The 14,769-nt window shown below is 43.1% G+C and overlaps 1 protein-coding gene across 3 annotated transcripts in view; it reads right to left on the bottom strand.

Annotated features, from left to right (window-relative positions):
• Nucleotides 1–14,381, bottom strand: part of LOC119325270 — a 25,065-nt gene extending 10,684 nt beyond the window's left edge. Inside the window, exons 1-18 of one of the 3 annotated variants that reach the window (XM_037599010.1) lie at nt 14,177–14,381; nt 12,119–12,332; nt 11,760–12,012; nt 11,364–11,586; nt 11,128–11,248; nt 10,402–10,998; nt 9,524–9,544; nt 9,363–9,424; nt 8,994–9,048; nt 8,840–8,876; nt 8,420–8,757; nt 8,197–8,328; nt 7,954–8,102; nt 7,429–7,509; nt 7,173–7,308; nt 6,496–6,927; nt 335–399; nt 57–210 (exon numbers count right to left, since the gene is read on the bottom strand). In XM_037599010.1, the coding sequence (XP_037454907.1) occupies nt 147–210; nt 335–399; nt 6,496–6,927; nt 7,173–7,308; nt 7,429–7,509; nt 7,954–8,102; nt 8,197–8,328; nt 8,420–8,757; nt 8,840–8,876; nt 8,994–9,048; nt 9,363–9,424; nt 9,524–9,544; nt 10,402–10,998; nt 11,128–11,248; nt 11,364–11,586; nt 11,760–12,012; nt 12,119–12,280 (2,928 nt within the window). In that variant the 5' untranslated portion in view covers nt 12,281–12,332; nt 14,177–14,381 and the 3' untranslated portion in view covers nt 57–146. Of the gene's footprint in view, nt 1–56; nt 211–334; nt 400–6,495; nt 6,928–7,172; nt 7,309–7,428; nt 7,510–7,953; nt 8,103–8,196; nt 8,329–8,419; nt 8,758–8,839; nt 8,877–8,993; nt 9,049–9,362; nt 9,425–9,523; nt 9,545–10,401; nt 10,999–11,127; nt 11,249–11,363; nt 11,587–11,759; nt 12,013–12,118; nt 13,627–14,176 lie in introns of those variants that run through there. The other 2 variants (XM_037599012.1, XM_037599011.1) reach the window with 2 other exon arrangements.
• Between the last annotated feature and the right edge of the window lie 388 nt (nt 14,382–14,769).

Here is a 14,769-nt window from a genome sequence, read left to right as displayed (position 1 = left end):
ACACACACACACACACACACACACACACAAACGCGCTCGCGCGCACACACACACATTGATCAAGCTTTTGTTCTGATGACCCTTTACTTGGCAGTGGTAATAAATTTGATATATTAACATAACTATATGTTTAGTTTGAGAGTGCGCTAGCTTGCCTTCATCTCATGGTTCCATACGCGAGCATATCCACTTCTATGACCTGTTAAAATCCTGTGCGACAACTTATAAATTTATTGTAAGACATAATGACATCCAACACATTCACTTGAACAAAGGAACTGAAATACAGTATGTACAATCCCATATTATGCCAGCTAGCAATATATGCACTCACCATGGCTTTGTCGGATGTGCATCCAGGGAAAACAAATCGTCAGAATTATACTTCACTGATATATTCTGATCAAACAAAACACTAGTCAACACCCAAAACATTATTATAGCTGGAAGTAAGTTGGATGATCCAAGTACGCAAGTCGACCACAGATGGCGGGCGCGTTGTTGGTTGAATTGCCAGCACGAAAGCAAATGCATACAAATTTTAGCCTACAATGGGGTGTGATTACCTCCACCCTCGTTCCCCTCCCATCTCATCTAGGTACCGGCCGGAGTTTCTTTACCCGCTTAAAATACGCCGGATATCGCACGCTCCCAACGGAGCAGGTTATCCAGTCAACACGGTCAGAGCAGACATTTTTCTTTTCCTTTTTTTCCTTCCCAGCCGGATATGTACTTGCCGAATCAAAGGCGTGCATTCCTCGACACTACGAAGTGTACTTTCCGTCAGATGTTTTTTTTATGCACTTCCGAGCGTGTTGCGTACTTTCCAAAGGGTTATATTGTGTACTCGTATGATATTATTTTTCCTGCACTTCTCGACAGGACAGTTCTTTCCAGATTTGTAAATCCCAAATAAGTAAGCTTTTGTACTTCCAGAATATATGGTTCCAATATCACTTCATTTCTTAAACTATTTTAGGGCTGCCTGTAATGGAAGTATCATAAGCACTTTTGATGAGGTGGCATAGAATTAAGGGCATGTACAATGGTTGATAAGATAATTTTATCTTAAGTTTTGCATGTGATTTAGAGATGACATAAAAATTTGTCTACAATGGATCATCTCTTAGCCTTATCTTAAATAACTAGCAATTTCTAAAAATATGGTGAGACATATTATGCTAAGAGGTCACCTCTTGTCTTCTCTTAAATAAGAGAAGACAAGCCTTTTCTTATGAGTTCTCTCTCCTCCACCTCACCATCTATCCTACGTGGCACTCCTAAGATAGCACCATTGTACATGTCCTAAATGAAGAAAGAGATGCTTGAGTATCATATTATGGTACCGTGTCATATTAAATGATGTGCTACTTTGTGTCATGCATGATAATAAATGTAGCCCTCTGTGATATCAACATATGATACTATGAATTACGGATGTAGTATCATACACTAGTTTGATATGCATGATACTAGTATATGATACACCCCATTACAACCAGCCCAAGCCAGAGTGTTTCTTTTTCCTTGAAATGGGGGCAAAAGATTTATCTCATCCATTAAATAAGAAGAGAGTTGCCAAGTTAATTTGCGGAAAAGGGGAAGAAGATCATTACAAACTTGTCCAAGACAAACAAACATGTACAACCTTGCAAGCATGCTAACTACTCCCGAACCATGGAGACAGCCCGACAACACACCCAGCATGGTACTACTGCCACTCCTCAATATGGCAAAGGAAACCCAATCAATTCACTGCAGCTTGAGAAAAACACATGACATACACAATTGAACCCCCGCTTGCAGCCTAGAAATCTGAGAACCATCCATCATGGAACCACTTGTGACTTCCCTTTAGCGCCACCTTTCTTAATTATTTTGCTCCAACTTGATTTCTCCTTGAGGATGTCAGATCGAGGGTTAGCGATAACCCTTCTTGCATTTCTCCCTGAATGCTTTTTCCGTCAAGAGGCATCCACTTGTCTTTCTGGATTTTGTAGCATCCAAGTTGGTGAGGAATTCACAAAACTTAGTGGCGATGAGGACCCCGGGATTAGGCACCAACACACCAGCGACAACAATATCATAGCCCATAGGAAAAATCTGCCTGACGGACTCAAGCGAGCGCATGGCAGTGGCATCAAGACAACCACTCTCCTCATATGTGGACGCCTGGCTAGGCTCCAAAGCCATAACCGAGGGCACAAGCGAGTCCGCCTTTAGATGCTTTGACAGTGGCAAAACCGGTCTCACACTTCCCGTAAAGCTCAAGTATGATCCGCAACACCGAAGCCAGGACCATGGCAGCGGACTCGCCCACAGAGACAGCTCGCGCATTGGACAAGGCAATAATCGACTGTGAACTTTCCCTAGCATGAGGGGAGAAGTGACCGTAGAGCTTTGCGTCCCTCTCATCCTCAAAGCCAACAATTGTCTTGTCCATAGGAAGCAATGTAGGAGGGGTCACATCACAACCAGCACATGTCCCGCAAAAAAATGCATGAGAGAGTCTGCCCAGAGCAGCCTCTGTTTGCTCGAGAAAGCTCCCAACCCATAGCAGCCAACCTTGCATAGATTTAGCGACATGGCACATAAGTTGGACAACCCCCTTCAGCTGAAATGAAGCCAAGCCTTGCAGCTCAGAGTGCAACAGTCCGACGTGCATTGCAAAGACAGAATGCATGGCCACATTAGATGGGGTTGTCGAGCTAGTGGGAGCAAAAACGACCGACGCCCAGCAATTACAAAGGATGACCTTGGAGAGAAGTGTGGCTCCAATCCTGGTATGACGTGGAGCTACAGCTTGACGATGCTTGGTGGTGAGGCAAAACAATGATGGTGTAGCAGGGTTTGCCAGTGAGTTAAAAGGGCGCTAGGCGTTGTGACACACATGCGCCCGGTGCCCGTACTGAAGGCAATGAGAGCACCTAAAAGGCTCCCTATCCCTTCCCCTCTTCCCCAATGGCGTGGCTGGAGACACCGGACGGTGTGGGCCACACCACAACAACACCTGTTTTCAACCCCCTGTCACGTATGCCTCACGACCCACACTCACCCAACTAGACCGATGACCTATGTGGAAGTTGGGGCAGACAAGTAAGAGATGCACTTAGATACGACTACAATTGCAGATAAGTAGATATGTTCGCGGACACCTCCGGACGTATTCGCGGGCAAGTAGAAAACATGATTTGGTGAATACCTTTGGAGATGCCCTAACCGTCACAATTGGGAACTCGCTCACCATCGCAAGCTGAAAGTGGAAGAGTCCATGCCTAGACCAAGGGATACATCATCAGAGACACGAGTACGGTTGGCAATATTATCCATGCATGGATCTAGGTATCCATGGATATCCAACACATTGGGTCAGGGTTTGGAGGACCTTTTCTACCCATGGGTTTCCGCTAGTGGATATTCACGAACTCATGTGTTGGATGGATTCAGAACTTGCTCCATGGATACCCATTTTACAAGCACACATGTCATATAACCTATTATAATTCCGTATCAACCATTAAGTATTGACCATATTTGTCGTATCATTTGTACTTGCGATGTGTGCAATACTGATAATTTGTATTGTCTAGTGACCTTTTATCATTATTTTGGTATTAACATGTATATATTGTTATGGTTGTTATTTTTATTGTTACATGGATATGGATATCCATGAATAGCTTGATACCTATGGACGTAACACTTCACGAGGGAGCTAAGGTGATTGCCATACCTAGCCGCCTCCAGCCTCCTTTCCCTCTCATCGTCGCTAGGGCGCGTCGCCGAGCAAAGCCTGTGCGGCTCCAGCGGCGGCGGGGAGGTCCAGTTCAGGGGCAGCTTGCGGATGAAGTCTTGGAGGTCTTAGAGGGCTGTTTTGGTCGGAGAAGGAGATGAGGGCTCGAGTGGAGGTCTTCGTCATGAGGTGCTCGGCAACGGCGTTGCTGAAGCTGGCGGTAGCCGCACGAATTCAACATGGTGAGCTTCTACAGCGGCCCAGCCTTGCTAGGCCACCGGAGAGGACGGCGTCGGTGCATGGACCTGGACGACGGCGAGTTCGATCTCAGATCTGGACTTGGCTTACATCGGCGCGGGTAATTTGTCTCAGGATATCTTTAGGGTCTCTTCGTGTTTGGTTTGGGACGTGTTGTCAGCGCTTTCCTAGTTTAGGAATAATGTCTTCCCCGCGCTATCCTCGTTCCGTTGGTGTGCTTATCACCGACGGGGGGTGTGTGGTTTTCTGTCTTCGGTGGGTCTCCCGAGATCCGATCGGTTTAGGTTTCTGGTGGATTTGTCTGGATTTGGCCGGCTTTCATGGCCTTCGGAGTTTCTACAGGCCCTTATCGGTCTTCTCTTCTCTGGGGCGGCGATTAGCTTTGTAGATCGCGACCGCCGATGTCTCCTAGTATTCATCGATGACTTCCCGGCCGCTGCTTTACAAGCTCCTGGGTTTCAAAAAGTTTGATTTGCCAAGGTGGAGGCCCAGAGGCGGCATCGAGCTGTGCTCACGGCGCGCCGCCGGTGGAAGCAAGAGGAAGAAGACTTCGGCATCCCCAAAGATTTCATTGTAATTTTATTTTTCTGTATGAGTGTGTTTGTAAGCTCCTGTGCATCATAATATATATGGTTTTGGGCCTTTCCAAAAAAAATAGCTTGATATCTAGCGGGTATGGGTATGAACAACGATCTATGATCCATGGATACTTTTACGGCTGGGCAATGGACACGCTTGAGGTTGTGGATATGCTACCCATCCAAACCCGTCCCATTACCATCCCACACGAGCTAGCTTGAACACGAAGTAGTCTCACAGTTCCTGGTGAGGACGCACCGCACTCCTAGCCCCACTTCGCACAAGTGTGTCAAGTGTGGCAAGGAAAATGATTGAGTTAGGCTGTATGTTGAGAATTTGGAGATCCAACAGGCCCTTGAATCCAGGGAACGAGAACCGGAGCCCGCTGAGCAAGAAAATAGTTATTTTCTTGAACCGGCGGAACGGGTCTTCCTGCTGCTGTCACCCGACGCCGACCCTGCGTCGTGCTCCTCGGCCCCGTGCCCGTCCGACCCAGTGCCACCATCTCCGACCCGGATGCTACTCGTCCATTCGGTTGCGCCTGCCTACTCATCTGCTCCACATATACCTGGCCACGGGTAGCCCGGCCCGGACGGCCCGGCCCGACCTTGCCCATTGGCCGGGCCTGGGCCTGAGTTTTGAGCTCGAAGGACATGCCGGGCCAGGCCTGGGCTTGGATATGTCGCATTTTAAGGAAGGGGCCCGGCCCGAGGCCCGAGGCATGGCGGGATTTGTCACTAATGGGCTGGGCTTGGGCCTGAAAACTAGGCCCGATGGCCAAGCCCGGGCCTAGGTTTTTGCCTCAGGCTTTGTTAGGCCTGGCCCGAAGCCCGGCCGGCCCGACGGATGGCCAAGTATAGCTCCACGCCAGTGCCCTCCTTCAGCCTCCTCCTACCGCTCCATTCACGCCACGTGAGTTCCCCTCCCCTACCAGCTGAGACGGCTATAAAGTGTTCGACAATTATTATTTTGAATCAACAGGGGTAGCCCCCGGCTCCGTTTTCATTGAAAACTAAACCGTAAGAGTACAGTGTTCGACAAATGTCGCACAATAACAACGAGTCGATTGGGCTTTGCTGGACGATGAGGCCAGAGCCGTGGAGGAGGCATTGAACGCGGCTATTGTCGCTTCCGCCGCCAAGGCCAAGGCCTGGCGAGGTAAGCTTGACACCACCCTCACCGAGCTAAACGCCAAGATAGACAAGGAGAAGGTTGCTGAGTCCGCAAAGCAGAAGGGCCAGGCCGCCATGGAGATTTCCTCCTCCTCCTCCTCTTTCCACGCTCTAGAATATCCCTATAAGACCCCTTTTGGGTTCAAAGGGACGCGGCCGATACCGGGGACGATGAGCATGCGCTCGAGAGAGGAGCACAAGAGGATTCTTGACTTGTTCAAGTTGAAGAAGTTCAAGAAGTAGAGTGTCATGGTTTGAGTAAGAGAAAAAAAAGAACAATCTATGTTTAGTAGTATGTTTATCATGCATTAGGACCCCATGTTATGTTTAAATTTGAATTAGAAAAGGGGTTTTATGCATTTGAAATGTTTTTTTTGGAAAAGGAGGAAAGCCCCTGGCCTCTGCATCAGGACGATGCATACGGCCATATTGAAATGTTGTTGAATTGTGTGACGCGGGAACATACAAGTTTGAAACATATTCATGTTAAATAGGATTTGAAATGGAGTTCATATGCACATATAAGAGAAATCAAAGAGGAAAAAATAGAGGTTGTAGTTGTTGGGAATATGAGAGAAATACAGGGCCTGAGAACCTCTAAAATAGTTTTAGAGGGTCCTCTTAAACAATTTTGGAGGGCGCCATTTTATGGAACCTGCTAGAGTTGCTCTAAGGTGCATCGCTAAATTCTCCGACTCTCTTCTCTCAACAGTAATTGAGATAAATGTTTTGTCTATAGTTGAACCAACTAACCTTAGATGTGATCTCTCCGTACTGCACATAAATTGCTTTCAGTGTCACCTCATGCACCATATTCCCAAACTTTTTGGCTTCCTCAAAAAAAATATCAGACTCGGATTGGTCTTGGAATGCCAACGTGTAATTATCTCCCAATAAACTGCTCTGAATAACGAGATCAAAGTCAGTACTTTCCTTTTGCTTCATCTCCTCTTTCATTGTCACAATCAAAGTGTAAGTGGATCTATGAGGCACACTGCCGTACAAGGGCAGCCTTGTGAAGCACCATGGTGATTTGCCGCTCTTGTCTACAAGTCTAAATGCCACATTTTCGTCTGTATTGTTTGTTAGGTGCAGTGAGCACGGGATGGGCTCATTAGGATGATAGGGAAAGCAGAGTTCCAGCGGGTGGACGTCAAGTAGCTTGCTGATGGACCCTGTGATTTCCTGCTAATTAAACGAAAGAAGCGTTGGATAGGCAACTTATTAATAGTTGATTATTACAGCAATATAAATTTTACAATAAATATGAGGGATCAGTCTGCATTGTCGAAAGAACCTATGACAACTAAAACTAGACAAGTCAACCAGTTATATTAAAGTCTCAACTTTCCAAAGATTAAACGTGAAGTGCAATAGAGAGCATTTGATTGATTAACTCACTTCTGTCTAAATAAAACTAATTTACTCACCTTAGACGCTGTGTTTCCATCACATTGTCTCGTATCTGCAGTTAACTGCTCCTCACTGCAATCCGTTGATTGCTCTTGATAATTCACATTATCGATATCCATAATTGCTACTTCCTTTTGTTTTCCAATTACAACCCTGACAATAATAGGTATATACCCATATAACATGATAAGTCTGGCATAAAAAATAGGAAGTATGGCTGTACAGCTAAGAAATATACGCTCTTATGCAGTAAAAGAAAAGAAGAAAATATACCTTCCCATCGCACATGCCAGATGGTAGACAACACAACCAATGTTGATGATTCTTGTAAGTGTGGGGGGGCGTGAATATATCCTATGGGATTTTTTTTTATCAGCAAGTAGAATGGAAAACCGTGAATGATCGAGTGCATTTAGTTCAACACCGATAGTTGACTTACAAACTCCAAATGGTTGACTAAATGGTTCTCACTTTCAGTGTAATTTCAGTGAAATTTCAGAAAATTCATTAATTTTGGTACATGCTAAAATAATTGCCTTTCGGTCAAAATATTTCAGCAATTTCGGTGGTACACATACATTCAAATTAGTTATAAATTATTTTGTGAGTTTTCAAAATATTTGATTGGATCTCAGTCAAGTTCAAGTGGAAATTTCGATCATTTGGCCGAAATGAAAACCAAAATCACTGAATTTCACTGAAATCCACTGATTTCGGTAATGACTGAAATATTTCTGAAACTGAAATTCAAAACCATCCTTCATAGGGATACCAGCTATAGTTACTACTTCAAATTACCTGCAATTTGTAGTGCACCACAAATAAATTGCACCATCTTTTGAACCTGTAATTAGAGTCTGAATATCGGGTTGGTACAGGACAGACGTAACTGGAGACGCGAAAGCTTCAAGTGTATATGCACATATCTTCTTATGCAAATACCATATCTGATTCAGGAAAAATAATAATCAAAGCATGAATTATGAGAACTGCTATGTGTACACGTACTGTATTAGCAAGTTTTCCATGAGAATGGTAGACCTTGGCAGTCTCATCATCTGAACCTGTAACCAAAAACTCTTGATCGTGGCATGTGAAGAAATCCAAGCAGTTCACCTTGTCCGAGTGCCCAGACAATGTATAGTTGGATTTGGGAGAATAAAGACTCCAAACCTGCACAGTAATCATATATAGGAGATCATAATCAAAGAAAAAGGTGTAGTAGCAACACTTGTCTTCATCATGCTATAATTGAGAGCCATACCTTCACAGCGAAACCTCCGGCTAAACCTGATGTAGCACTAGCAAAGGTGTCATTTGGGTTAAATGCGACATGACATACTTTCTCAAGAAATTGGCACTCAAATGTCTGTACGCACTCCCAACCCTTGTCCCAGTCCCAAAGCTTCAGGTGTGTACCCGCTGACAGCAAATACGGCTGGGTTGGATGAACGGCCAGTGACACGACTTCTGCATGTCCACCGACAGCAACTCTGAAAGTAGTGATCTTGTGCATTGTTTCATAGTCATACACATGAACGTTACCACTATGTGTCCCAGCAAGAATCCATTGCTTTCTTGCAATAAATTTAATGGACGAAACTGCAGTGAGGCAAGAGATTAATTCATTAGCATGGCACCTTGCATGATGCATGGAAGTGTTAACAGAAGTCAGAAGTCATGCCATAGCTCGCTGAGACTTTAAGCGAATCCACTTTTCTCTGTCATGGAAATTACTATGTTAGTCAATGGTGAGTGAACAAAGCATGCATTGTATATATCCATGCCGAGAGGCAACAATTGAGTCTTTAGTGAAAAAAAAACACTACTTTACTTGCCTGTGTCTTATAATCCCAAATGCGAACATGTCCACTGTCTTCTCCTATTATTATCCTGCCACATATATAAAAAGTAGCGAACTAATTCAGCACGAATCAGATATGAGCAGTATACCACATGCTTACACGTAACAAAGGGCAAATTTCGTTCATGTGCTCAGTCGCAAAATAGAGGTCCGTGCCAAATGAAACCATGGACTAACCAGGGACCCATTGATTCATGAGCTAAATAACAGTATAGACCGTTGTTTCTTCTCATTTTGAAATATCAGTCAAAATTTTCACCAAAGATCTTGCCACAAATAGAGGTGTCACATGAATAATCAACAATGTGCATATATATTTTCACTGTACAAAGAATCCACTCACCATTGCTTGGCCTGGTTTATGTCCAAGGAATACAGGTCGAGCCCTTTTACCTTGCATATTATCTGATTCAATAAGGCTATGATTAACATCTGGCTGAGGACCACCTTAAAGTTTTACTGCACATACATTGTAACCCCACAAAGAGAAGATAGAATTCACACCTTGATAGTGGGCAGGATTGGCTGAGGAATATATGACCATGTGTAAGTGCATTCGAGAACCGCCACCACAAAACACAAGTGAAAACAATAGAAAAGGGGAATAGTAATATTAGACTAGAGTATCGACCTTTCAATTTAAGTGAGACCAACCTTTCTCTATCCATATTTTATAAGGATAAGTATATTTTTCGTCCCTCAACTCTTTCGAAAGTTTAGAAATGGTCCCTGAACTCCAAATTGGATAAGTTTAGTCCCTCATGCCGCTTCGGGCTGTTTCACCATGTACGAAAACCACCTGAAGTGGCACGAGGGACTAAACTTATCTGGTTTTGAAAATTGAGGGACTAAGTTTTGCTGGTTTTGGAGTTGAGGGACCGTTTCTAAACTTTCAGAAGAGTTGAGGGACGAAAATATACTTTTCCCTATTTTATAATATATATTGGTAAAGAAATAGAGAAAGAATGGCCAATATTATTTCCGCTAAAAACAATTGCGGAAATTGATTCTCATATTTGATTGCTTTTTCACCTAATCCCTTGATTGAAAAATGGTAGTCCAATAATGTTCCCTCAAGATGTAATTTGCAAAAAAATGTATATTTTTTGAAAGACATGTCACTAATAATGCGACGATGAACTCAATTAACTAACAATCTTCATGCAAGTGAGTAAGAAATAATTGCAAATACTCTTTTTTGAATGGTGCATTTTTGTTAGATGTATAGTTTTCAACATATACGGACGGCCTTTTAATAACTCAGTGTTAACATAATATAGCGCAAGAACATACATACAACAACTGACAAAACTAACCGAGCAAAATTTGGAGGTCACCTAGCTAGTTCGTCATATTTATACTGATATAGTAATATCTTATACCTTAGACGACAATGTTGTGATGTGTCGCGGTAGAGTATAAAGTGCTTTTAGTTCCACCTCCTGCAGTGCATTCCTCATCTCCTGAAAATACTTGTCTGGCTGGCTGTGGAAAGTCTTTTTATGCTCACCATCCCCCAATATTAATGTAGCACCGTCAAGGATCACATCTATGATCCACTTTCGTGGTAGCTCTTCTATCTCTTGTGTTGTCACAATGAGAGTATAAGGGGTGTTAGGTGGCACAATACCATACGATGGCAGCCTTAGGAAGGAGGACTCCCCACTCTTGTCCTTTAGCCTAAACGCAACGTGTTTATCGGTGTTATTTGTTAGCTCAAGCGGGCACGTGATGACCTTGTTGATCTCAAAGGGGAAGCGAAGCGCTGATGGGTGAAGGACAATAAGCTTGCTGGTGGGACCACCTGTTGGGATTACCTGAGTACTACTTTCTGCTGCTAAAAGCCTATCAATTATATGCTTCATACTTTCTGGCCTCTTGGCTGGGTTTAAGTCAGTGCACTCGATCCCAATCTCAGCGCATACTCGTATTTGTTCCCACCACAATATGTCTGACCTATAACTCCAACTTTCACGTACCTAGATAATTGCAATCAAGAGTACATTATGAAATGGATCAACCTTTTTTAATGGAAACTGAAATTTAATTTGTAAAATCATTATATTAAAATTTGACTTCGAAAGGTGACATATAGAAATTGTTCTTACATCTTCAATACTTTGATACCCCTTCTTTCCGGTCAACATCTCCATAACTATAACACCAAGACTGTACAAGTCAAATTTGTGTGTGATTTCACCAGTATGGAATTCTGGTGCCAAATATCCTCTGCAAAGACATATAGTCTGGTCAATTAGTAATATGTTGAGCGATTGCAATATAAAATTACATTATAGCTATTTTTTTCATAGATTTAGCTTCCAAGAGGCTTAAGTTGGCTTACATCGTTCCGCCCACATTTTCAGTAATGACTCGTGTCTGGCCTTCCTCAAAACACCTTGATAGTCCAAAATCAGTAATTTTCGGCATCACATCTTCATCCAATAATATATTTCCGGGTTTTAGGTCTAAGTGCATGATATTGTTTTGGTGAAGATAATTTAGCCCTTCGCATATCCCTTTTATTACTTGGTAGCACTTTCTCCATTCAAATTCTCCAAAAGAATCTACAAAAGGGAGATGAGAAATGGGATTTAATTTAGTATATATTTAAGACACTTCCTTGATTTCTGAATGCAAGATAGCATATTGCACGGTAGATTTTCAGCTATATGCTTGAGTAGGTTGAACCAACCAAGTAATATTCCATGAAGAAAATTAAACGAAAACATGAACCTACCTGTAATATAATCATCAAGACTTCCTTTAGGTAGATACTCAAAGCAGAGCAATCTTTGTTGCACATCTGCCATAACCATTTTCCCGTTGTAGCTTCCCATATTCCCTTGGGTGTCAGCACAATATCCGAGAAATCGCACAAGGTTTTTGTGCTTCACCTTCATTAGACATTCCACCTCTCGGTGGAATTCTTTCTCATACATGTACGTATTGGACATCCTCTTTACAGCGATAATGCCATTATCAAGCATTGCCTGCAGCAGTGAGACCGTGCAAGAATAAACTTTGAGCTATCATTTCGGATAAACTTTGATCAAACCAGAGTCAGAGTGCGGGCATCATGAGAGCGTTTTTGCATACCTTATAAACCACCGCAAAGCCACCTCTTCCAATTTCCAGCTTATCAGAAAAACCATCTGTTATTTTCTCCAATAGTGGGAATGGCAAGGCCTTGGGCTCTGCGTCATCATCAACTAGCATGCACTCCAGCTCAATTTGGGTTATACTAACTCGGAGATCCATTAGTTGGTTACCCGGGCCTGTTATATACCAACTAACTTGCCCTAGCTTGAAACTTGAGCACGAGCATTATTTGTGAGGCTCGATCAAATTAACTTCAAATTTACCCAATTGATTAAGTAATCGTGAAATACACATATATATTTACAGAAGAGAGATGCATATTCTGTTGTAAAGAGACAAACAGTGAACTTTACATAGGCTAGTTCTTTTTACCCTCGATGCATGACTCAAAGACTAATTACAAGGATCGAGCGCCCAGGTCAGGAAATTAAGACATACATACATGATCGATCGATTGGCACTGACCGGACTATGTATTATGCAATGAAAGTGTGAAACCAACAATGGACGCATACTTGTGAAGTAACTGGTCTCTTGTTTCTTAGTCAATCAATCTCTTACACTATATTATCAGATTTTTTTTTCAAAACGAGGCAAAAGACTTGCCATTTTATTATTGATTAAGAAGAAGGAGAATTACCCGGTTAATTGATGAAAAACCGGGCTAAAACTGACACAATCCAGCCCACAAAATAGGCACCCCCGGTCAACCTGGCCACCGGCATGGAACACAGAGCTGTAGAACAGCTGCACAAGCCAAGACGGCACATGCCAACAGATGGTCACACGCACAAACAAACGACAGCTCCGACTTTGACAACGAGCATCGCGAGGGAAATATTATCAGATTTGATGGGAAGACTTTTTGACCTATGGAAATGATCGAGATGCACAAACAACAAAAGATGCTCCGCCTTCGCTGCCCCTTGTCATTGCTGTATTGGTGCCAGAGCTTGTAGCCAAAGCCAAACACGCCTTTTGACCTATGCAAATGATCGAGACGCACCAACGACAAAAGATGCTCGGCCTTCGCTGCCCTTGTCATTACTGTATTGGTGCCAGAGCTTATAGCCAAAGCCAAACACGCCCTAATTAATTAATTATTGCAAGTAGCAGAATTAACAATTACAAGCAACATAGTTACAATATTTTTTGACCCCTACGGAAGACGAGCTAATCTCAACCACCATATGCTGACAAGTGACAGCCAAACAAGAAACGGATTAGTCTAGCTAGCTTATCCAGCCAAGCAAGCAAGTGGCTATCCACACAAGCTTCAAACTAATCCCAAATTCCCAACCCATCCAACTTTATTGGCCGGGCAACCCATTCAACTTTGCCTTCCAAAAAACGGACCCTCAACCGATTAATTAATTACTAGGCTATAGCTAGACAATTTGATTTCGATGCCCAGATGAACTTAATCTGTTAGGGCATGTACAATGATTGATAAGATAGTCTTATCTTAAGTCTTGCATGTGATTTAGAGATGACAAAAAAATTTGTCTACAACGGGTCATCTCTTAGCCTTTTCTTGAATAACTAGCAATTCCTAAAAATATGGTGAGACATTGTGCTAAGAGATCACCTCATGTCTTTTCTTAAATAAGAGAAGACAAGCCTTTTCTTATGAGTTCTCTCTCCTCCACCTCATCATCTATCCTACGTGACACTCCTAAGATAGCACCATTGTACATGCCCTTACTGGGCTAACTCTTATTTCCTCGAAGCATGGACATATGTACTACTATGAGATACTAACAATTCTCAATATAGTGCTATGAAACAGAGAAAGCATATCGCGTTCGTAAACCAAACACAATTACTCCCTCCGTCCCAAAATATAAGAACGTTTTAAAATGTTCTTATATTTTGGGACGGAGGGAGTAGCTTTTTATTTGTGATCCCTGCCAAAAATTTCTACTAGACCAAGAGGTAGATCACTAATTAACTATGAAAAGTTGGCATCGAATTGATGGTAGACGTGCACGACGCTGTTGCTGTGATGATTAACCATCTATAACATGCATATAAGAGAAGATGGATGGCAATTACCTGGAGATAAAGTGTTTCAGATGTTGCCTTCTCTTCTGAGGGGAGGAGAGGCCGGCGTACGGTTGCCGTCTGGAGATCTGAAGCTTGGAGTGGAGCAGAAGCTGTGATGGAGCACCACCGTCCGTCCGCCGCGGTCGCGCGCTAGGGTTTTTGAGTTAGCGGCGACGCTGCTGCAGCTGCTACTCTGCGTCTGTTCGGTGACTTGTTTGAGGGCTCGGCTGGTGTAAGAGAGATGCGAACCAGAAGCTTGGCAATATGAAACTGTGTGAGGTGAGGCGACCGAATTATTTTCGGTTAATCAAATATATATCTCCGTCCAAAATAAGTGTCTCAACTTTGTACTTTTTTTTTATAAAAAGAGGAAGACCCCCGGGGTCTGCATCTAGACGATGCATACGGCCATTTTATTAATTATTAACACAAGACCTTACAAAGTCATACAACAGTAAGACTAAAGCCACCGTCTAAACAACATATGTTGCTACTCCTATCAAGTTGATGAAGGGGCGCTGGTAGTCTAGGCCTAATATGAAACAGACTTCGCTGCCAAACCTAACATTTAAGACCTGAGGTCCCGACCAGGACGCCTCCCA

This window comes from Triticum dicoccoides, chromosome 6B (assembly GCF_002162155.2).
Source record: "Triticum dicoccoides isolate Atlit2015 ecotype Zavitan chromosome 6B, WEW_v2.0, whole genome shotgun sequence".
NCBI classification, from domain to species: domain Eukaryota; kingdom Viridiplantae; phylum Streptophyta; class Magnoliopsida; order Poales; family Poaceae; genus Triticum; species Triticum dicoccoides.
This window is presented reverse-complemented; position numbering and strand designations above follow the sequence as displayed.